Genomic DNA, 24,398 nt, shown 5'->3' with positions numbered 1-24,398 from the left:
TTCTGTGATCTCAGTAAGCAGAATTTCATTTTTTTTAGATCAGTAACACTCATTTCTCAAACAGATATTATGTCTTATTACCCCACAGGCATGTCTGTGGTGCAAACTGTATGCTCATTTATGGTCAGTTTTGTATATGAAATAATCCTGACTGTGAGAATAAAGAGACAACTGTGATTCAGATATGTCACAAGAAAGAAGAAATCTAACTGAGTTATTTTTGCTGTTTTCTTATATGGTAGGTTAATACCAACATAAATTTTGATATAAAATGAAAAGCGCTATCACATAGGATTTATAATGATGTTTAAATATAGGTGTGAGGTTTTTATTAGTAATATTTTCACTTGCTCTAAAATCATGACTATAAAAAGATAACTGTATTCTGCCTAAAAGAAGAAAATCTTTTGTTCTTAAAATTATAGTGCATTTTCATATCTCTAAGCCTTATGTCATAAATACTGTGCTGTAGATTCTCCACTCACCTTATCTCAAACTGATAAAATTTACACACAGACGACAAGATCCTCAAATGTTTTTAAATTCTGCAACCCTCTGTACAGCCCCAGGAAGGACTGGCATGGGGAAGTAAGAAAGGGCTACCAGAGATGAGATCACAAGATATAATACTGAGATTGTAACAGCTGTAAACCCCAGTGAGATATTTGTGTAACCAAGAGCTGGAACTTTTGCTTATACATCATATGAGAAACTTAACATCACTTTAAAGCCTGTAAAATCAAAAATGTGTGGTTTCTTACTGTTTAGTTATGAAGAAGTAGCTTGATTCTTCTGCAGGTACTAGATCTTGATTAAGCCTTCATTTGTCATGACCCTCATGGAACACTGCACAAAAAAATATTTTTTTTAAAAAAAAGCATTAAACAAAAATTCAAACAAACAAACAAACAAACAAACAAACAAAAAAAAAAAAAAAAAAAAAAACACCAAACATGGTTTGTTTTATGTAAGAGAATTAAATAGAGAACAGTTGTGATAAGTTAATTTACATATACCTTGAAAAATTGTCCTGAATATTGGTTATACCTCAAATTTTATAGCCCCAGTCTATTTACACTGAAAGCAGTACTGTGGAATTGGAAAAGACCTGGAATTACATGTTGGGTTGACTTTGGCTGCCAGAGTCGCTTAGCTTCTCTCTCACTGTCCTGCTCAAAGAGGATAAGGGTGAGAAAGTATGACGAAAAAGCTTTTGGGTCAAGGTAAAGCCGGGTAAATCATTTACAAGTCACTGGCATCAGGAAAAGATTGATCAACTTGTGGGAAAATAATTTCATGACAGTTAAAATAGATTTGGAGGCAAATTAAAACATCAGCTTCCCCAACACCAACACCTTCATCACCCACTCAATTTCACTCTTCCATTCTCAGGTCCCCTATATCCCCCAGCCATGTTCCAGAGGTGCAGAGGAGATGGGGAGCGTGAAGTTACCATAAGCTCATGACAGCCCCTTCCTGCCTCTCCCTCCTTCTCACATTTTTCTTCAGCTCCAGTGTGGGCCCTGTCCACGGGTTGCAGGTTCCTCTCCACGGGCTGAAATTCCCCTTCCTGGGCTGAAGTTCCTCTCCATGGGTCTCAGTTCTTGTCAGAAGAAACTGCTCCAGTGTAGCCTCCCTCCTCAGGCTGCACTCACAGGGGCTGTCATGAGAACCTGCTCCAGCATGGGTGCAATTCCTGTCACTTGCTACAAGGTGTGCTCTACGGGGCCACGGCTGCTGTCAGGGGAACCAGCTCCAGCATGGCCAGCCCACGGCCACAGCTCTTGTCAGGAAAGCTCTGCACCAGCGTGAGTTCTCCACGGCCACTGCTGCTTTCAGAAACACTTGCTATAGAATGGGTTCTCCACAGTCCATTGCTCCTCCAGGCCGTATTCACTGGTTCCAGGATGGGGTCCCAGAGGAGGCACAGCCTGGGTACATTTAACGGCATTTCATCTTCCCAGGCCACATGAGAGTCTCTGCTCCAGCATGTGAGGCACCTTTTCCTGCCCTGGTGCTCCCAGTGTTGCCCCCACTCTGTTCCCGTCACACCTCACCAGCTGAGCAGCGCTTTGCCCTTTGTCACGGACTGTCAGAAGTGTCCTCAGCATGGCTGCCTGCGCAGCCCTCAGGAGCTGCTGAGGGAGCTGGCTGGAACCGGCTGGAACCAGCCGGAATGAGCTGCATATAGCGCATGGCTTGTCTGGCGCAGCCCTCAGGAGCTACTGAGGGAGCTGGCTGGAACCAGCCGGAACTGGCTGGAACTGGCTGTAACTGGCTGGAACTGGCTGGAACTGGCCGGACCTGGCTGGAACCAGCTGGAACCGGCCGGAACAAGCTGCATATAGCGCATGGCTTGTCTGGCACAGCCTTCAGGAGCTACTGAGGGAGCTGGCTGGAACTGGCTGGAACTGGCTGGAACCGGCTGGAACTGGCTGGAACTGGCTGGAACTGGCCGGAACTGGCTGGAACTGGCCGGAACCGGCCGGAACTGGCTGGAACCGGCTGGAACTGGCTGCGTGCCGCTGGCCTCTCCCTCAGGGCACCTGCAGCCATCGGGTGCCCGTGCCCTGCCAGGGATGCCCCAAGCGACCTGCTGGTAACCCCTCAAGGCTCAAGGCACGACACCTTCCCTGCCAGGAGTCATGGATCCAGCCGAGCCTTTTCAGCCTCAGGGCAAGATGGAGGAGAACACGGGGAACATGGCCGAGCCCTGAGCTCCCTGGCACAGCAGCTGGGAGAAAACAAATACAGCTGGGGACCAGCTCCCAGACAGAGCTGGGAACTGGTACACATTCAGACACTGAGTCTCTAATGAGGTGCTCATGTATGAGCTGAACTTTCAGTTCACTAAAATTCAGAGCCTTGCTACAGCTGAGCACACACCTGCATGGTCCTCCAGGACATGAGTGATTTTCTCCCTGGAGTTATTAAACAGCCAGTTTCACTGTGCTCTCCACTCCTTTATAAACGTATATGCAGAGAGTAACTGCTCTATGTGTCTGTCCGGATCTCCCCACAAAGACACAGACCAGCAAGCGTAGTTGGATGCAAACTACCACTTATGTGCAAGACACACATGGCCTTTCCTTGACTTTTGGAAGGACTGTTTCATTAAAAGGAAAGAAAATTATAGATCTTATTCCTTCCTTACAAAATCACTGGCGTCTTTGAATTACACTGTTTTTATGGGAAGACCCCTTTGCCAAAGTTTGTTAAGGCATCTTATTTATTGTGTTGCTGTAACACAAAATTGTTTTGGGAGTGATGCGTTTTAGCCACAGAAGCTGAATATCAATATTCTTGGAAGAAACAATGCACTCAGGGTATATTCTCTTCTCAGAACAGATATACTGTGGTACACCTGCTCGGGTATAATAAGCACTCACTGAAAAGGGGGAATAACATTTTTCAGACCTGATCCCAATGTATCTAGAATGTGTAAATTTTTAGAATAAGTAAACAGTAAAGCATGAGTATGCTATGAATGCTCAGGTCCATTTTGCAACAGAAGACATGACCCATGGAATATGAGATTAAAATACATATGTACATAGCTTATACATGTATATTGGACAATAAGTCTATAGATTTTACAAGTGCACAAAAGGCCACATGCATTTCAAATATGTCCAGCTACAATTAAAACATTTCAGAAATAAACTGAGAATTAGGACATGTCAAAAAACTGAAATCTAAAAAAGAAAACATTAAAGGTACTACATGCAGTACTCTAAAACAGAACAAAGACAACTCAAAGAAACTTTGTCAAGTAGAACAGCATCTCACTGGTCTATTTCATTACAAGTTTTTTAGCAACAACATGTAGCATGGTTTATGGTGCCCATTATACAGATTACTGTACAGAGAAAAAAAAAACCAGCCAAAAAAACAGGCAAATAGACACAGCCTACTTTAGCAAAATAACAGGAACCAGGACAACTAACCTACCTGTATGTGGATGAACTCTTAGTAGTGTATCCTCTACATACCTTGTTGTCTGTCTAGTCTCAAGACTACTACACCTTCCTTTAATGCAAGTGTAACTTGAAAAAAAATTCTCCTTCAAATTACATGACAATGATACAGATTTGGTCTTGTTCCTGCAAGCCAGCAAGAATTCTTAATGTTTAAATTGTCGGGGTCTAAACTTTTATTTGACCTGATAACTATGAAATCACAGATATATAGCTGGCAAATAACTATTTACAAATGTAATGCTAGTACTAAGGGCATTTTAAGTTGACATTTTAACAACTAGAGCTCTGATAGCTTGCCAGAAAATTTTTGTTTTCCCTAATTTTTTTAAAGTAGTTAATAAATCCATGAAGACACATTATGGCACTTGGATGGGGTTTGGAATCATACTAAGAGTATCCATGAAAGGAGTATGAGAAAAATATTAATATACATACATAGGAAACATAACAAGCTAGAAAAATCTTTTACTTTCATGTCTTCTGAAGAATTCCAGAAGCGTCATGTTCGTCATACAGCTACACAAAATCATCCCAATTTCACTGCCTTCTACCATAATTCCCTCTTATCATATTGTTGTTCTGGATTTAGATGTGGCTTGTCTTAGACTTCTGTCTGCAACTCTCTTGAACTCTCAGGGCTGCCTCCTGTTTTGAGATGCCTGCTTCCATCTTCACATAGATTAGGAGTTTTTGCAGCAACCATTTTGTGCATATCTAGGATTTCATGCTAGCATCAAAGAAATGACCAATTGATGAGAAATATTTTTAATATACTCGCTCAGGAAGCAGAATCAGACATAATGATTACCACCCTTTATAAAGGTGACCTGAAGTCCATATTTAGAGGTATGATCTCATTGCGATGTTGCCTGATGAAGCACAGTATCACAACTTGAAAAATGTATGTTATGGTATACTGAAGACAAGACTGAAATTGGAATGGCATTTCCTCCAGATGTTTCCTTTCAACAGTTCTCTTCCAACAACTGTTTCAGTTTGGGTTTTTGGTGGATTGCTTTTCAAGAAATAAGAGGGTCTTGTGAGGTATTTTTCCTATCTGAAATATAGCTGTTGTCACTGGTGAAAGAACATGGTCCAAACACATCCCTCCTTTCTAATTTAAGAGCTGTTTTCATAGTGGTTCATTTTTCTATGGAGCGAAAGGCTTTAAGCCTCAGCATCATTTGACTCAGTTTATAAACTATTAATTGTCCAACTTGCACCAATAGTTGACCATGAATATTTTTCTGTTAGAAATTATTTAAAAAAAAAAAAAAAAGAGAGAGAGACAACAGAGAACCTTATATTCCTCTCAAAATAGTCAATAATGTAAGTGTTCTTGTATGGAAACCTTTGGAAAATAACAACAATTAAGGCAGTCCTGTATAACATAACACTGTCATTGTACTGACATATGCACATACTCAAACACTGATGCAAACTGAAACTAACATTCGTGGTAAGTGCTACATAAATTCATACTTGAGTATAGAACTGATCCTTCTTTTCAGCAAATACAATATCTACTTGTTTAAATAACCAAAGCTTGTACTTTTACCTTGTCCTTTAGTTTATCTTGCTTAGCAGATGCAACAGACCTATGTCTAACTTAAAATTGCTAAGAAATACATCTAGGCAAAGTTTTTTCAGATTCTGTTCCATCCCCATTGCATCCAATCTCATCAGCAGAGATGTGAAACCTATAGAAAAATAGAAACATGGACAAAAAAGAAACACAATATCAAGAAATGTTCAGATTTTTTTCTTTGTAGAGATGAATACGTTGAAAAAAATAATTATGGAAAATTAATTATGGCAAAGTGTTAATTTAAATAAATTATTAAAATACATTTTTATGATTAAATTCTCTGAGCATACATATTTCTTTTCTTATCTCAAAGAAACTATATCTAACTAAAATATTTGTTTTAAAAAGTGATAATAATGAAAAAATGCTACAACTGTGCTGAACCAGATTTTTACAAAGGAAGACACAGAAATGGTGCATAAAAACACTCTTTGTTTGAATTTCAGATGGGAAAGTTTCAAAAGCTCAGCAATTCCTTTGGGATGGGAAAAGAAGTTACTACCCAATTCTGCTCAGAACCGATTATTTAGTTGTATCTGATCTTGCAATTCAAAAATCTTAGACAAAATTTTAAGAAACTAAAAAGGATCTGCAATGCATCAATCACACATATACATATAAGGATTAACTTCCAGTCCTACCTATCTGTAAATCAAAATGGAGTTACTAGTTAAGCTGTCATTAACTATAATTATCTTTTGTTTGCTTTTTCTAGTCAGGTTGCCATAGTCATTGTCCGTATGATACTATTATATCAATACTGGAAAACTCTTTTGGCAGATCAATCTTTACTTCAGCAGCACAGTTGTTCAAGGGAAGAAAAAATTTCTTTAAAGTATTTCCTAAAAGGACATCATATGAGTGTAAATATATTACAAGCTGATTAAATTAAAAGATTGTTCCTCTTTAACTGATTCTAAATGAACTCAGTTCTCCAAAGAGAATATAATCCAAATTATAAAATTAATACCTTTGCTAACATTTGCTTCTTTTTGGTGCCTCAGACATCTGTGCTTAATTATACTTGTCAGTGGACAATTTAACCTCTTCAAGAGAACTCACATGGATCTTAGAGCAGAGGGAAGATGAAGTTTCTTGAAGAGAGCCTTAGAGGTAAATGTAAGAGTGTATTTGCTTTCTATAATTTCCCAGATGACAGCATACGAATAAGACTTTGTGGCCCACTGCCATTGTTGTGGGGGTGGCAGAGGAGAAATTTACATGGAAACAAGACATAGTTATGATCTGACCAAACCTCTATATTTTCCATGTTTCAGTAAATAAGAAAGGTTTAGAAATTTCAAATTTGAAACAACACTACTTTATTTAGATAATTTGAAAATTAAACTTTCAAGTCTTTTTAATAAGGAACAGGAACTCAGCCACTGATTGTTTTTATTTCTAATTCAGAGTAGATTTGGAGACACTCTTCCATAAGCAGTGGTAGGCTTCCATGACACACAGGAGACCAGGGACAGACAGCTGAAAGCAGCCATATCCATGAAGATTTTTAGCAACATGTGCTTTCATGTATTCACAACACAGCAAAAGCAGTCATGTGATCAGTTACCCAACACCAGCCCACACACAGGACTTAATTTAATACAAATGCCTTCCAACTTAGGGAATCAAAAAGTAAATGTCCCAAAGAAGAAAGCTGACAGAATTCAGAATCATATGTTCTTTCTTCAGTAATTTTCTTTTCCTTCTTCTCACCAGTACTGGGATGTATTACAGGTAAACAATGTTGACAGAGTGAATAAAGACTCCAACCACTGCTTTTCCTAAATTGAACAGCTACGGATGGGGAAGGCAATTTTTTTGTTTGTTTGTTTGTTTTCCGGTGACTTTCACACTTCTCCCAAATGCATAAACTAACAAATAAATGCTCAGCAGTAGCTACCACTTCATAATTGCATTTGAAATATTACATCTTGAAGGACCATAAATTAACTTTTAAAGAATTTGCTCACATTATGTTTGTTGACATTTAGCATCAGTACTTATAGTTTACTCTAATATAGTTCTTTTTTATCTGGACTCATTCAGAAGAGTATTTGAACCAATATCCTTGAGGTCCTAGCAGGAGATCAATACTGGAGGAGTGTATTTCTGCTTCATTTTAATTTAAATGTGTAGGTTTTAACTTTGTAGACTTACTACTTCTAGAAAGTTAAGGCTGTTACCTGAGAATGCTCCTAAAGCTGCAGCATCAGTTTAAACCATCTAATAAATACAACCAATATGACTGGCCAGCCACACAATATACAAATTACAAATCTGATCTAGGTTTGGAAGGTTTTGCTGGGTTATTTTGAACCCAGATCACTTCCCTGATGTGTTTGAGACACTGAACAGTATCAGTGTAACAGGGGCAGAAGTATGATTCAAGAATAAGCAGCAAGAGATGAGGACAGTCAGATGAAATGCACACATCTGCTGTAAAAAATGTTGCCAAACTGTGGACTAATATAATTAACAAATCATCCCACTGGCTCCTATGAAATTGCCTTAGATGGTGAACCAAATTCAAGCACAAGAGCAAGTCACCGATATTTTGCTTCTAGTGTTATTAACCCACAGAGGATCGTGGGAGATGTGCTGTTATGATTGCATAGCAGGAAGATGTTTTGGGGAGAACTTTTTCTATTATTTCAGGAAAATTTATATATAGACTGATAAATAGCTGATATTTGATTTGTAAGCACAGGTATTTGGCTTCCAGTGTTGGTTCCATCTTTTCTGCAAATTCCCTTAATCCCTAATTAAACTCAAGTTCTCTCTTCATTAATCCATATTGTCAGTTGCATTTATTCTGCTCTCTGACTGGTCGTGCACCTAAATTCTACTGAAACCTGCAAACATTTCTCAAAATATGGATTTCTGACTCTCCAGTAATTTATATTCCTCTGATTTTATTGATGCCTGGTGGATCACGATCACAACTACTCTAGCAGAGTCTAGGAGACAACACACAAATTTCCTCCTGATGGGTGAGGTACAGGTCTCAATTTCATATCATAGCTGACAAACAGCTATTTATGTGCCAATAACAGAATCCGAAAACTTTACAATCTACCTTTTCCTGTCAGCTAGGAACCTTGCCACCATCTCAACATGATTCCTGCATCATGGTGCTGCTACCATGTTACAGTTTTTCACCAACTAAACCACAATTTAGCATTTCAGTTTTGAGTCATGCTTGTTTTGCTGCTTTGAAAATGAGGGTGAAAACTTCTTGAGTAGTAGAAATGGAGATTCACAGCTGCTGTTGATTGTTTTAACTCCTTTGATGTCAGTAATTAGAAGGAAAATGACTAGCAGCCGAGGAGCTGTTTGACTCCTTTACAGAAACAGCCACTGCTCCACATCAGTGTCATCTGGAGAAGCCCTCTGATGGCTCTGGAGATGAGGACTTAAAAAAAGATACACTGCTGGCTGACTGACTGTCAGATCTTCCACTGTGCTGATCTCATTCCAGAAACTACACATCTGCATGTGGTCAGGATGACAAGATGTTTCACTCTGCGTTGCCTTGGTGCCCCGCTCTGGTAGTTGCTCAGCATTTTGCAGAAGTGTGAAACTTTCCACATTTCCACTAACTTAATGGAAATGAAAGGGGGGTATTTTACCAAGAAGCTTAAAATGCCATGTTCTGAATTTCCATTAGGGTATGATAGCCTGCCATCTCACTATTTCTAACATGTATAATATTCAATAGTTGCAATCACACTGGATTTTATTCCAGATACAATAAGTAATCTTTGTAACTAAAATTTTCATTTAGAAGTTCTTCTGTTCTTGTTCCTTAGATTCAAAATGCCATTATACATAGGTTATCCATATACAGGGATTATTGTAATAACAGGAAAGCCCTTACATTCAAAGGACTTCAATGAGGCAAGGTTTGCAGATAGAAGTAAAAGTCTCGACTTCAGGATGAACACAACTCAGTATGAGCTAAATCAAGAGTGAGTGACTGATTGCTGAAAACACGCACAGAAAACCTCACTAAGATCAAGGGAGCCTATTTAAGATTTGCCAAATACCAGATCTCTTGCACAACGCTCATTTTGCTTTGTTCTTTTGCTGTCTGGAGGCACGGCTGCTAACTTTGTCAGAAACAGAAGAACTAACAGGAATGTGAAAAAGTTACTCTGAAACCAGAAGAAGCGATGGGGGGTTGTTTTGACTCCATCACACGTGAAAGGAAGGAGCCATCAGCAGCGAGCACTCTTGAGCAACATGGGCTAGGCCAGGCTCCCTGTGCTCTGCCTCTGCGGCGCTGGTTTCGGGGACCAAATACCCCCACCGGGGGACAGCAGGGATGACCCCCTCAGCACAGCGACGGTGGGGAAGGCTTTCAGCACGGGGGTACTGAGATGTCCTCCTAAATCTAAACGGAAAAGTCATCCTCTCCACACTTCCTTTCTCAGAACATGGTTCTGCGCTTGGGTGGAGCTGCCCGCCCGCTGCTCGGCGGGAGATTTTAGGACAAGTCTGCAGTATCTCTTTCCCCCTTTGCCGGCCCGGCTGGGGAAGTGTGTCCAGCAGAGGCGAGGGGCAGGCGGCCCGCCCTGCTCGGCCGGTGTGGCGATGGCCGCACCCCAGGGGCAGTGCCCTGCCCGGGGACACGGGGCCCGGGGACCGCGTCCCTCCCGCAGAGTCCCCGTGGGCGCGGACGGGGCGGGGAGAAACCCGACCCCCGCCGCCTGGGGAGGGTGAGGGGCCGCGGCCGGGCGGGAGGAGGTGGCGCCGTGCCCGAGCGACTCCCCCATTCGCGGGGACACCCGCGGCCCGGACGGCGGGGAGGGCGACCCGGGGCGCGGCAGGGCAGGGCAGGGCGGGGCGCGGCGCTGCCCTGCCCTCTCGCCGAGCGGAGAGGCGGGAAGCCGGCGTCGGTGCGCTCCGGTCGGCCGGAGCCATGCGGAGCTGCGGGAGGGCGCGGGGCGCCGCGGGCTGGGCCGGCCCGCTGCTGCTGCTGTGGCAGTGCCTGCCGGCGGTGCGGCCCTACAACCTGGACACGCAGCACGCGCTGCTCTTCCGCGGGGGCAACGGGACCCTCTTCGGGTACTCGGTTCTCCTGCACCGCCACGGCGAGGAGCGATGGTGAGTCCCCGGCCCGGCCCGGCCCGGCGCGCCCTGTCCCGGCGCGGCTCCTGACGCTGCCGTCTCTCCCGCAGGCTGGTGGTGGGCGCGCCCCGGGCCAGCTGGCCCGCCAACGAGTCCGTGCTCAACCCCGGGGCCGTATTCCGGTGCCGGATCGAGGGGAACTCCAGCGGAGGGTGCGAGCAGCTCCAGCTGGGTGAGTCGGGGCGGGGGCGGGGGGACCCCGGCACGGGCGGGCCGGGCACGGCGGGTCCTGCGCGCCCGCGGCTCCGCTCCGCTCCCTGCGGGGTGCGCTGGGCCCTTCCGCTCACACTGCACGGGGCTCTGCCTCTCGCTGCATGGCCAGACCAGCGCTGCTGCCCGGGGACTGCAGCCGCGGCATCAGGAGAGAAAACGCGCACCAAAACTCGATTTGGGGAAGTTAGGTGTGACAGATGTCGTTCCCACAGCCGTTTCGCACCTTTCAGCCTCCGGGTTAAAAGCCCCATAAGAGTTTCGGTCTGACGTTGCTCTGTGGAGAGCTGGTGCAGCTTTTAGGGCAGGGGGTGGATGCAGTAGGCTCAGGGATGGGAGGATGGAAGTGTGTGCCTAAATCATGTTTTCTTCTGAAAAGCTTTCTCTTCGTAGAAGCCACCCTAAGGTAACTCTGAACCATAGTTGTCTTGCTGATGGATTCTCCCTGCTTGCAGGTTTATTAGAGTTTCAGGTGAACAAAGCTATTTTCGGCTGAATCAGATTTTACAGGTCCTGCATTTAACTTCTCTTTATCTCCACAGTCTCCGTACTTGGGCGATGTAACTGGCTGTTCAAAGTTTTTAACTTTTGAACAAGTTTGATACTTGTTAAAAAGGGGAAGGCTTTGCAGTGGGCTGCCATGAGCATGTGTGAATTGCTTTGGCCTCTCTTCCGGTCCCACTTGCATACAGTGCTGTTCACACTATTCACATGCTGTGGAGAGAGCCTTCCTCAGCCTGTCCTGTGACCAAGAGTGTCCCATCCGTTATGAGCGGGCCGCCCAGTAAGGAGGAGGGCGGGAAAGGGCTATCAAATTATTTGAAAGCAATAGCGCGCCATGAACTGGTGGCTGTCAGGGCAGAGCTCAGCATTCCATGACCAAAAAAAAAAAAAAAAGGTAAAACAATTATTTCTCTACGTGTCTGTGCATAAAACTTGGAACTGACAGGTTCCGTCCGTTTCTTTTGCTACAAATAGATATAACGGTTATATTTTGTAACTGGGCTACAAAAACCTAAGGTACTTTGGTGGTGTTTTACATGTGGTCACATAAGAAAAAGACAAGCAGTTTCTAATAGCAAGAATGGAAATTAAGTTTTTACCAGCCCTAGTAGTTTTTTGGGGTTTTGTTGAGTAATTTCCAATACTATATCTATTAAAAAGTTATACGGAACAAAAATATTTTCTGACTGCCTGTTTGTACGAGGAGGTTTGCAAAAAGTCAGAGGTCAAATATAAAGCGGTGAAATTGCATATGCTAAGAGGCAGTAAACCCCTGTTCTTGCATTGGTGGTAAAAATAGTCCTTTACTCTTTTGGGGAAGGAAAGGAAGGGTTGGAAGTTTCAGGTTCTTTGAAAACTACATACATCTGCAATGCCTCTCAGTTTACTCATTTAGCTAATGGAGAAACAAAATCTCTAAAGAAATAATACGATGAGTTTTTCTTCAATAGCTTAGGGGATTCTAAGTGAAATGAGGCAACAGGTAGATGAAAATGTTTATGTGGTTCCAAAGGCTTATGTTAACATGGCTTCTATTCCCAGGTTTAGAGGCTGCAGGTTGCACAACATACCTTTTAAAAAAACAGTTATACCACATGAGATTTTTGCAAACTGTAGGTTTTCATTACTGCTAGATGACATTTTTGCATCACTAAGGTTCATCTGTAGTTTATTTGAAGTGAAATAGATGCTGAAAAGAAGTGCAGTATTGTAAAACAGGTCATTGGGGTCAATGAAGAAGCCAAAGGCAGCTGTGGTGCATAGGATGTGAATGAAGTGGGGTAGTATCTGAGGTCAGAGAAATATGCAGGGGAAGTTGCAATTACAGAGCCGAACTTAATTATCATTTGTCTAACTCGAATTCAAGTTTGGGTTCTGATCTCATGGAATAGGGAATTTCCTTTAAAAAGTGCATGGTGATATATTACACTACTGAACAGGCACAATGAGAAATAAGTGTTTCTATCTTGCTCTTAAATAGTTGAATTCTGGTAAAAGCATCTTTGAGGTGGTAAGTTTCTAATTATAAGTCATAAAAAAGTAGAGGTGATAACAGGCAATAGAAGTGGCTTCCCAAATGTTGGGCTTCTGTAAAAGTGGATGTGAATTACTAAGTGGCATAAATATGTTAAAATAGTTTGTTACTCCATTTGCTAAAGGAGCCTTGAAACTGCCATAACTAATTAATGAAGGATTCATGAACAATTAGGAAGCCTCTGATCACACAAAACTGCTGTTGTATTTTTATATGTCACACGTTCCTATCCTCTTCCTCAGTAGCAAAAGAGCTGCTGGGAGCAATCTTATGCTGCAGTCATCACAGTATATGGGATAACTCATCCAGACATACTTTAAAGAATTTTAATGTTCTTCAAGATATTGCAGGCCCTGGGCTGGTTTAAGAGCTGAAAAGAGCCATGAGATACATTAGCAAGTCTTTGTCTTCCTAGCTGCTCGTTGGCACTTTTAAATCTCTCTCTGATTGATGAATAGACGAGTTTTCAGTCTCTTTTCAAGTTCTAGTACTTATGTTTATGGTGTCAAGTGTTCTAGACTGCAGATTTATTTGTATTTGGAGTATTTTTAAATAATGGCTTATGTTAGATGCAGAGGCTTGTAATCAAACTTCAGGCACAAGTACAAAATACAGTGCTTCAGGTTGAAGCATTGTGTCCATCTTGTAGTCCCGAGTTTCAAGTCCTTTCCCACATCAGTTTGGGTAGTCACGGGTTACTGCAGAGGAACTTACACAAAGTTCTTTAGACTTTTGACCTATTGAATTTTGGACTTACAAATGTTACAGAAATTCTTCAATAGCGCTGCTCTCGGATTTGAAACAGTGATTGACTGACTAACGTATATGGGAAATAATTTGTGCAATCTGCCATCCAGTCTAAAGAAAAAATTAGTTTTCATTACAAATTCAATGCGTACTGTTTAATATAAGGCCAGAAAGCTCTGCCTGCAGTTTCAGTCTTGCTCCCTTCCTTTAAGTTTTTGCTACAATTAACCTGTGAACAAATTGCCCTCTAGCTCCCCCAGCTGAATCGTTACAATGGAAAAGTGAACAGTTAATGGTTTTCCCCAAAAGGCAGAGCTGTGTTTATTCAGCTTTGATTTCAGTAAGTTTGGGGTTTGGTATTGTGGCTTTTTTATGTCGTTCGCACTGCTCATACCTCGCAAATGACCTCTTTCAAATAGCCATACCATTCCAAGGAACATGGGATCTTCTGGACCTAGGTCTATTACAGAAGGATGGAAACAGGTGTCATTTAAATTTTTTTGGGTGGAAGTCATTTGAGGCATGTAAGAGGAATAAAACGTATCAGATCTGTGAAAACAGAAAATAATTCCTGGGTGAGTAAAAATAGACTCTGAGGCCCTGACATCTAGGAGCAGCATATCAGTCTACTGCCTTTGCAGTGGACTTCATAGTTTCCATCAGCTTGCAATAGGACCAGAGGAGTTATGGGAGGACAAAATGGGTCATGAGAGGCTGTTGGGCATGAAAAACACTGGAGCAAGTTATATAAAACTGGTTTCTCAGATGATATTGCAAACATCTGTATCATGATCCTTGAAGCCAAAACCAGAAGTGGCTTTATAAGTTATGACCTTATTTATCTGCAGTTGCATTGTTTCTGTGTGTGTGTTCAGAGGGGATTATAGCAGAAGTGTATCTTCCAGCTGTGTAATGTACACAGGCATGGGCAATTACTTATTTCTCAGTGACTTTATGACAGCACGTGCTCCTTTTCCCTGAGGCAATCAAGCTGCCATGTCCTCTTGAGCTTATGCAGTGCTGCTCTGTTGCTTGTGCAGAATACTGCATTTTCTCATTTGATAAAGCTTTTATAATGTCATAGCCTGAGCAGGGACTCATCAGAGTGTCTGGGATGTCAGGTTCTCACTTCTCTCTCCCACAAAGGTCTGTAATTTCAAGGTGGTTGAATACTTGCCAGCCAGAGAAAGAGAGGAAACATAGGGCAGCATGTCAGCAAAGGGCCAAAATAATGCTGAATCACCATATACTGGAGCAGAGGAAAAGGGGAATGCAATCCAATGAGTGTCAAGGAATGGTGGTGCCTTTTCTTGTTACAAACTTCTGAAACAGGCACAGGAAGGAAGCATTGAGACAGGCTGAACTTAGTCATCTCTCACATCATCATTGTCTGGTTTTATTTGATTTACTGATAAAAAGTCTCAGTCTCTTGGGTCTAAATTTATTGCCTGGTCTTCTCTACTTCTTCCATTTCCTACAAATCCACATAAAAGCAAGTCCCAGGTAAGTCATTGTTATAAGAGGATGGAATGCATTGCTAGAAGAGAGTTACCAAAAGTGCCTTTTGCAATTTAAAGGAGGACTATTTCTTACGCATGGGAGTATAACAGAATTTTCTTTTCTGACGAGATTTCAGCTTAAGGTGCTCTATAATTCATGCAAACCATGGAAATGTCTCCCTTAGGTAGTGAGAAAGTTTCCGTTACATAACTCCAAAATTCAGTTCCAAAACTAAATTCCACACTTGTTTCTGAGAAGCAGTATATATTCAGTACATGGAAGTTCACATCTCTGATGTTAGCCAATAGGATAATCTATGTATTCATTTAAATTCTCTAATGCATTGGACAGTAATAAATGCCAGTTCTGCTCTCAGCACAGCTGTTTTGTTTGGTGTGTTAATCTTTGCAGGCTTTTTGGTGGTGTGAGGGGTGAGAAGGTGTGGAGTGTGATTTATGGGACTTTTTACCATGCAGATGATGTCTCATCAGCATTAGTACTCTCTGGTCTGAACTCACATCCTCTTCCTGGATAACTAAACTAACGCTTAAACCTCAAACGTTTTGGCTTCACCTGTAGCTGTATTCAATCTGAGAAAGTCTTAAAAATTACACAAAAGAGTTTGTTCAAATGACATAATATGTTTCCTTATTTTATAAGAAGTTTTTTTCATCAACTATCTTGCTGATGCATGGAAAATACCAATTCAATAATTTTATTAATGCTTAGTCATACAAATATCTTAAAAATTAAAAGCTTGCTTTATATAACTTAGAATAAATGTGTAGCTTCTCCTTACCCTGGGGACCACTACTTTTCTGCTTTTCAGAAGAAAGCAAATATTTGCTAACTTGGCAGTGCTGTAGCCTTTTGGGCTGTGGGGGCACAGTTAAGAGAACATTTCAATGTGTTCTCTCAAGGTTTTAAAAAATAATTCTACTTAAGAATGAACACTAAGAGCTGCTGGTGAATAATTGCAACAGTGGAAGAAGCATGCAGGACATGCATGGGTAGTGATCTGCCATACCCAGTAGAGGTGGCAGTTATGCAACCTTTATTTGAGAGCCATTTGCAGTAGAGATTGGTTTAAGTAAGGTCTGCTGCCAGTAGACGCATAGTTGGAGAGATGTTTGCTTTAGGCTGGAGTTTAGGTGGCACTCAGAAGTATTACTTCTATTTCTTATGAACTTTTAGGCTGAAGAGCACTTACAGGGAAAGCCCTTCACCAAAATTGAGTATAATGTCACTTTCTTTTTGAGTAATGATGAAGAAGCCCATCCTCACTGCCAGCCTGTCACATTCAGATCCAGGATGTTCCCTTTGGCTACCCAAACCATACCTTTGCTCAAGAAGAAAGTAAAAAGTCTACATGACCTGTGTGAGACAGTGACAGAGGTCAGACCCACCAAACCTGGAGCTCTTGGGTGCTCCTGTTACCCACCACATTGTTCTTCACCTTATCCCTCTGTTCAGAGCATTGCTCTTTGTCTCCTAGGCCATCCCAGTGGCGAGCGCTGTGGGAGGACTTGTGTGGAAGAGCGGGATAATCAGTGGCTGGGTGTCAGCTTGTCGAGACAACCAAGGGAGAGCGGATTTATGGTTGTATGTATTCACCACTGGGTCTGTGTGTCTGTTTGTCAGACTGCAGTCAGCTTTCCTAGGCTTCCATGTTGAATGGTGTGTTTGTTTTATATCCACAGGCTTGTGGACATAGATGGAAAAATGTGTTTTACGTGAAAAAGGAGCACAAACTGCCGCATGGTATTTGTTTTGCCATTCCTCCTGATTTCCGAACTGAGCTGAGCAGAAGAGTATGCCCATGCTATATAGGTAAGCAGAATGCTCGAGCCCTTTTGTGGGAAAGGGTGAGATACACAATTGAATGGGGCAGAGTTCGTAAAAAGCCTGTGTTGCTCTGAGAGAGTGTTCTGCAGCCAAAGGTTTGGAGGCTGAGTGCTGATGATATGAGCCCAGTTTGAGATGTAATGATGTTTATCACTTCAAAGAAAACCTGCTTTCAAAAGGCAAAAAATAATTGAAACAGGACATCAGAATAGTTTTTTTTCCTGGATTCCATTGCTGAAGGAGGTGTGCTTCTCAGAAACAGTCCAGTAGAGGACATCCTTCCTTCCTTTACTTTTGTTATTGCTCTGGAGGGTCTCACAGCAGAGCAGCAGAAATACCTGCAAGTGATCGTTGCCATCTGCTCCTTAGCCTTTGATACAAAGGTACTGTGGTGCCTGCCACAGTGTGTGTGTTACTTGTCTTCTGCCAAGGCTGCTGCTGTGCCACGAGACCTTCAGGGGTTTTTCATCAGAGAACTTCAGGAACAGAATAAGAGTCAAAGGCCTGAATCTATCACATTATTCCATCTATACTTTCCCATTCTTATCTACCATCCACCCAGAGAATGATCTTGTGCCCCTGTGCTCTGCCAATGCAAGGATGAGCTGGCAATCTTTCTGTGCAGACAGAGTAATTGCCATCAAATGTCCCACTGCTGCCTTTGGAGACTGTTACAAGGGCTGGTGAAATCATGCTTTTAGCTTTGGAGACTGTAAACTACATATGGAATGAAGGGAACCCTGATGGCAGCAGTCAGCAAAGAATTGCAGGAAAACAGAGCGGGACAGTGTTGGATTGCTAGGATGAAAGTGTGCCTAAGACTGCCATAACACAAAGCCTTCATGGCACCAGTGGTGCACAGGACAAGTTCTGTCAGGGTATATAAGCCTGTCTAGAGTATGCCTGAAGGACAGAGTGGATAAGCATCCAGATGTGGTGCTCAAACTATTTGGCTGTTTTGTTCATGGAACACTTTTGAAAGACAAGTATAGCCTTTAAAGTCATAATATTTCAAAGGCAGGTGTGATCAAGTGATACATAGTGTTTTGAGTTTGTTACTGTATTGTACCTGAAGGCTGTATAGTGGAAACCAATGTTTTTAGTTGTATTACAGAACTGAAACCAACTTTTTGGGGGAGGTGTTGTTTGGTTTTTTTTCCCTACGTTGTCTCAGCTTCTGTTGAAAGCCTGGTAACAAAACTCTGGAACTATATGCTTCTCATCCTTTTTAATATTTCTTGCCCATTCCTAGATTTTGCACAGAAGTTTGGAGAAAACCATGGGTCATGTCAGGCTGGAATATCTAGTTTTTACATTGAGGTGTGTATTAAAGATACCAAATGTCTCTCTGTTTATATCTTTACTTTTATGTATAATATATATATATATAAGCGGGCATGTAAATGCTAACACCAATGCTGTATTTTATTGTGGGAGGGAAAAATCACTTTTCTAATTTCTTTTTAATTGAATCTTGCTATGACTTGCATGATAATTCCTAAGTAAGACTTCAGTTTTCATTCCCAAGAATACTTCTACATTTTATGAAATCCAAAGTTATTTTTCATCTGGAAAAAGGGCATGGTTATAGTGGAAGATGAAATTTTATTATTTTCTTTAATCTGCTGATGTAACATTTATAATGCTCACTTTCTTGCTCTACAGAGTAATATTCTATATTATTTAATCTCCATCCCACCCTAAGATTGTAATTTCTAAAAATGTCTTTTGAGAAGAGAATATCCTGATTGTTGCTCTATTTTGTTCTTGCAGTTCAAAGCTTTTAATAATGGTATTTTTACGAAATCTGGAAAATGTTATCTGTAATTTAGTAATAAACCCCAGTGCTGAGCCAGGTGCATCTGCAGTAGCATGTCATGGAATTCACAGGAGACCTAAAGAAGAGCATTTTACCTCTTTTGCATATTTTCGTGAATATTTCAATGTGAATAACATGGCTTTGTTTTACTTTTCTTTTAGGACTTAATTATAATGGGCGCCCCTGGATCATTTTATTGGACTGGTTCTGTTTTTATATACAATACAACTGCGAATACAATCCATGCTTACACAGATTCAGATAACCAAGTGAAATCTGGCAGTTATTTAGGTACTTAAAATATTTAATTCTTTACTAAAATATAAGCTAAATAACTGGCCTTGGGATGAGTGCACAGTATTTTTCAGTGTTTTCACTATTAATCTCAGAAGCAACAGTTCTAAAGATTTATTCTGATTTTGTTAAGTATTGTTTAATTATAAGGCTTCCTCTCTATTGTTTTTATGAGGAAACTTCTCAAACAGTGGATTTCTATTCTTATCATCTCACCACTGACCTTTAACCGTTTCTTGATTTGAAAAGTTGCGATGCTTCTGATTAGCAATGCTTTGATTTCACTTAAGTATGAAATCCTGCCAGAAGCTTTCACAGAAAAAGACAGTGGTTTCATGTATAACAGAGATATAAAAAGATTTTTACAGTGAAAGCTGCAAGCAAGCAAGTCTTAACTGTATTGTCAGTAAGGGGAAGTATGCTATGACCTTTAGAGACAAACTTTCCTCCAATGGTTATTTTTTTCTTTTTTATTCCAAACATCTCTTAGTCTGGATGTGTGGGAAGGCAAACCTCATTTATGAATGTCTGTAACCCAAGGCCATGAAGCTCTACTCATGTGCCTATATCCAAGTAACTAGCTGGGTTTAGTGCTACAATTTGGAAAGGTTTATGCCAAAAAAATAACAGTGGCTTTAGTCTTCTCACTGCACACTGAGAAAAGCTCATCTGGCCTTCCTGAACTCCTGAGCAACAATATTTTTGCTTGTGACCATTGGTTTTTGCATTTTCCCATTCGAAGTTCTGGTTTACGTGGATAAACATTTCCTGTTTCTGATTCCACTCCTCTGACAATAGGAAGTTGGTGTATGTTATGAAATATCTGTTGTGAAACACAGTGAACTAAGACTTCAAAATTCAGTTCTGAGCCTGGAAAGGCCACGGTGACTCTGTGGGAAAGTCAAGCAGAAGAGAGACTGGATGGTAAAAGGGGATCAGAAATGCAGATCCCTTGGGTCAACCAGTAGAACTTCTAACCTTTCACAGCATTGAAGAAAAGCTTCAGAGAGTGAAAAAGCTCAAGCTTTCCAGTAATAATCAGCAGAAAAAGTACTGCACCTGTCTAGGGAAAAACAGTTCATGCCATATTTCTGCTTCTACAAGTATAAGAATGAGAAATAATGTAATGAATGAGCCAAACCAATGACAGCCAGAAGCCAGATACACAGATACAGAAGCCAGAAAACCTGGACTGTGTTGGGGAGAGGTTAGGGAAGGCATATGTGGTCTCTTAGTTACTTTGCCCATCCAGGACCTGAAATCAGCTGGAGTTTGCTTTGCTCTAGTGATCTGGTGCATGTTGGCTCAGCAGAGCCGTATGTCTTCTAAACTTGCCCTTCTACAGGAAAGTGAAGAAGGGCACCATTAACTCATCTGTGTGTCTTTACAGTAGCAGCTGTGATAAAACTGGAATTTTGCAGTTTCATGCTACTTTAACCTCTGCTTCCTTCCCTCATAATAATCCAATCGTGTGGTTGAAAGAAATTGAAGGTACCTACCTTCCCCTCCCACAGCTTCCATCCCTTCTTTGTAATTATTGAAGACAAAAATCTGTTCAGGGTTAATTCTGTTACCAAATTATTATTTTTAGAGGTCTGAGTTTGTTGCTCCCTTAAGTAATGAATAAAATTATCTCTGCCAGGTGGTGGAAGTATATTGTGACCAGAGTGTAATTCAAGCACATGACTAGATAAAATTATCTGCTTATTCTGTTCTTCCTCTGGTAGTGACCAAGATGTTGGCCCCATCTTTCTATATGTTTTTCATTAAGCTGTTAAAGAGTAATAATTAAGAAACTGGAGACTACAGAAAGTGCAGTAGTATTGTAGCATTTTCCATAAGAAACAAAGCTGTTGGTGTATAAGACAACTGAAAGAAAGAGGGAAATTAGACATTTGTGATACATAACACTAGGTAATTATTTCTTGACTACTTTAGAGTCTCTTGGAGAGTAGTAGCTGACTTCTATAAAAGGAATTTTCAAAGTTATTCAGTGTTTCGAATCAGCTGGCCCTGATGAAAAAGTAACCTTAGCCACCTAACAAACTACCTTAAAGAAATTCTAAAGTAGAACCAGACCGCAACAAGAACACAGTTCCTTTTGGAAATCTGAGAAGAGCAAGTAACATTTCAGATAACTGAAAAACTGTAGTGATGGTAAAAAGGAGAAAACTATGGAGTTGGAAATAAATTTCTCAATGCCTTTAAATTTAAAGGGTCAGTTACGTGATTTCCCCTTCCCCTGACAAACAATTTTAATACCATTAAAGAAAAATGAGGACTATGTTATTACACTAATTTTTGTGTAGGCTTGGCTTTTTTTTAAAGCTCTTAAGAATTAGTAATGTTTACACTTTAGGAAAACAAAAATAACCAGAAAATAAATGTCAGAGGAGGTAAATTAAGGTTCATCCTTAATTTTTTGTTGAGTAAATAAAAACTAGGTGTTGACCTTCAAGTGATAGATTACTCTGTTCATCTCTTTTAGCTTAAAATATGAAAAGAAAAAGGTAGCTTAATGAGAACTTAAATTCTAGGCAGTTAACTTCACAGATGAAAGATTCAATGCTTGCTCTCATCTATCCAAGATGATTTTTCCATTTTCTCTGCATGCTGTTAACAACAGCAACCATTCAGTAAATGCAAGAGTAGCAGAATGTTATTTGTCTTCCCTGTTTCAGCTGAGCCAATGTATTCTAGAAAGAGTAAGGATAACTTGTGCAGCTACAGGTGAAGGTGTTAGCCTTTGTTTTGCAATTCTGTGTCTGGATGTCTGCACCAAAATATGGTCCTGTTTACAGTATCTCCACATACAGAAGTGCTTTGTAATGTAGATTTATTTACAGAAGCTGGTGTAATATTTTCTTATTGCATAATCAGTCTTTTTCAATTTCCTGACATTTTCATGTGTGTCCATGGTGCTCAGTGTATGTGCACATAGAAGTAGCACTACATTTACTTTTTCTTCAATCCAGTTATAATAGTCAAAGAGTAACAATTGAATCAAGTATTTCCACATTGCAGCGAATGTACTTTTGATAATTTTTATTTATATAAATAGTATGGACTCACTGAACAATTGCAGAATATGCGTTAACAGAAGGTGTTTGCAATTTATTTTATTGTCTTTTGAAGTATGGCAGATAATTGAGTTCTTGGGAAGAAATGAGTGTTTCTGCTTGATGGAACTTACTGTCTGTAGTGACCTTTTACTTCAAAAACTTTCTATTCTACTTTCATTGCTGACTTGCATGAGGTCTTAATGTCAGACTCACAATAATTTATGGTGTTGACAACTTTTATAAGGCATGTTCTCATTCTTTCTTTGTTATACAGCATTTCCAGTATTGAATAATGCATTTCTGATTTGCAGGATATTCTGTTGGAGCTGGACATTTTCTGACACCATCCAGTATAGAAGTAGTTGGAGGGGCTCCCCAACAGGAGCAGACTGGTAAAGTAAGGGATTGTCTATAATATTGGCTCGAAGACTATAACCTCACAAAAACACCCATGATCTTCCAATTTAGATTAATTTATTAAAAACAAGTATCAGATATGACTTCTCGTGGGGGGAAAACTTGAAGAAGGAATTAGGGTAGGTAGTCTGGATAACATTGATGTGAACTATGGTGTTAAAGAAAGGTGCAGATAGGAAGTAGCTGTACTTTGTGATATTGTGCATTGTTTTGCTGTTTCTCTAGCACATGCTGTAGAGAGAGCACTGGGAGGTATTTCAAATTACAGTTTGCTGAACTCCACTTGTATTTTCTTTTCATTTTAGGCATATATTTTTAGCATTGAGAAGCAACTAAATATTCTGTTTGAACTAAGGGGTAAAAAGGTAAAACTTTCATATTACTTTTTTGCGCCTTATAACTTCTAGTGCATCTTCATCAAAATCAAAAAAATAATAATGATTTCTTGTCTGCACACAGCTTGGTTCTTACTTTGGAGCTGCAGTTTGTGCAGTGGACCTGAATTCAGATGGCTTCTCAGACTTACTGGTTGGTGCTCCAATGCAAAGTACCATCAGAGAAGAGGGAAGAGTTTATGTCTATCTTAATTCAGGTTCTGTAAGTATTTTCTCTTAAAAACAGGGCAACACAGCCGTTCTGGTTTAATAGGCTAAGAGGAAGAGTTTTCCTCTCTTCTTATCCCATATTTCCAGATAAGGAAAAAGCAGCAGTAGAGCAGTGATGACTACCCCAGCAGGAGTGCACAGCACACCCCCAAAGGCTGCGGTGTCGGCTGTAGCAGTTACTCACACCAGTGTTGGAACTGAAGACAGGCTGGGTTCATTTCCCAGGAGCTGTGGGTGGTGACAGCCTGCCACTGCAGCCCTTTTCCAAGCTCTCCTCCACTGCTGTGCTTCCCTCTGAACTGACATCTGAAGAGCAACTTATTAAGCCCTTCAGAAGCAAGCAAGCAATGAAACATTTGCATGCAGTTACTGGTACCAGCCAGGAAAGAGAGTGGTACTCCTCAGTTTTGCAAATAACCTGACTGGACAGATCATGCATTAGAATAGGCTTCTTTTTATTCTTTCTGAGGTTGAGAAGTGGAAGTGTAATCACTTTACTATTCTTACACTAAATGCCATAAAATATATTTGAAATGCTTGGATCTAGCTCAAGAAGTTGGGTAGGGTTATATATTAGTACCCAAGGCAGTTTTAACATATTGAGTAATATGCCAGGTCACATGGAAGGGGCTCCGTTAATGTGCCACTGACTCTGTTTTTTCCTTCAGAAAGCAAAGATGGTAGAACTGAACATAGAGCTCAGTGGGAGTGACTCATATGCAGCAAGGTTTGGAGAGTCCATAGCCAATCTAGGAGACATTGATAATGATGGCTTTGAAGGTAAGAAATAAAAGAAAACCTGCTGGGTTTAATTCTCTCTGATCACTGGAATGTCATGACAGGAGGATTATGTAAGTCTGAGAACTCTTCTGGTTTGGGACTCGACTTTTCTGACTTGAAATACAGCTGCTTCACAGACACTGATGTGTGATACCAGGGGACTGGATTCTGTCTAATAAAGAGCATGAGCATAAAGTGATAACATAATCTACAACTTTTGGTGCTAGACCTCAGATAGAATCACTAAATCTGTGTTAAATATCTGAGACAAAGGTTGGGGAACAATTTGCCAATTTTGTAACAATCAGGAATAAAAATTGAGTCAATCTGCTTCTCTGTCACCAGTAAGTACTAAATACACGGGGATATTGCAAACAACC

At 40.8% G+C, this 24,398-nt stretch overlaps 1 protein-coding gene across 1 annotated transcript in view; it reads left to right on the top strand.

The window, feature by feature from the left end:
* Positions 1 to 10,492: 10,492 nt before the first annotated feature.
* The window catches only part of ITGA4 (integrin subunit alpha 4), a gene marked incomplete at its 5' end in the record, with an annotated part of 35,254 nt that continues 21,348 nt past the window's right edge, over positions 10,493 to 24,398 (top strand). Inside the window, 10 exons of the mRNA XM_083865078.1 lie at positions 10,493 to 10,677; positions 10,752 to 10,873; positions 16,692 to 16,798; positions 16,897 to 17,026; positions 18,294 to 18,361; positions 19,022 to 19,151; positions 22,528 to 22,613; positions 22,939 to 22,998; positions 23,093 to 23,230; positions 23,907 to 24,018. Of these exons, the coding sequence (XP_083721204.1) occupies positions 10,493 to 10,677; positions 10,752 to 10,873; positions 16,692 to 16,798; positions 16,897 to 17,026; positions 18,294 to 18,361; positions 19,022 to 19,151; positions 22,528 to 22,613; positions 22,939 to 22,998; positions 23,093 to 23,230; positions 23,907 to 24,018 (1,138 nt within the window). The remainder of the gene's footprint in view (positions 10,678 to 10,751; positions 10,874 to 16,691; positions 16,799 to 16,896; positions 17,027 to 18,293; positions 18,362 to 19,021; positions 19,152 to 22,527; positions 22,614 to 22,938; positions 22,999 to 23,092; positions 23,231 to 23,906; positions 24,019 to 24,398) is intronic.

Source organism: Zosterops lateralis (genome assembly GCF_965231275.1).
Source record: "Zosterops lateralis genome assembly, chromosome: 7".
Classification (NCBI taxonomy): domain Eukaryota; kingdom Metazoa; phylum Chordata; class Aves; order Passeriformes; family Zosteropidae; genus Zosterops; species Zosterops lateralis.
The sequence above is the reverse complement of the archived record's forward strand: the minus strand, read 5'-3'. Positions and strand labels throughout refer to the sequence as shown.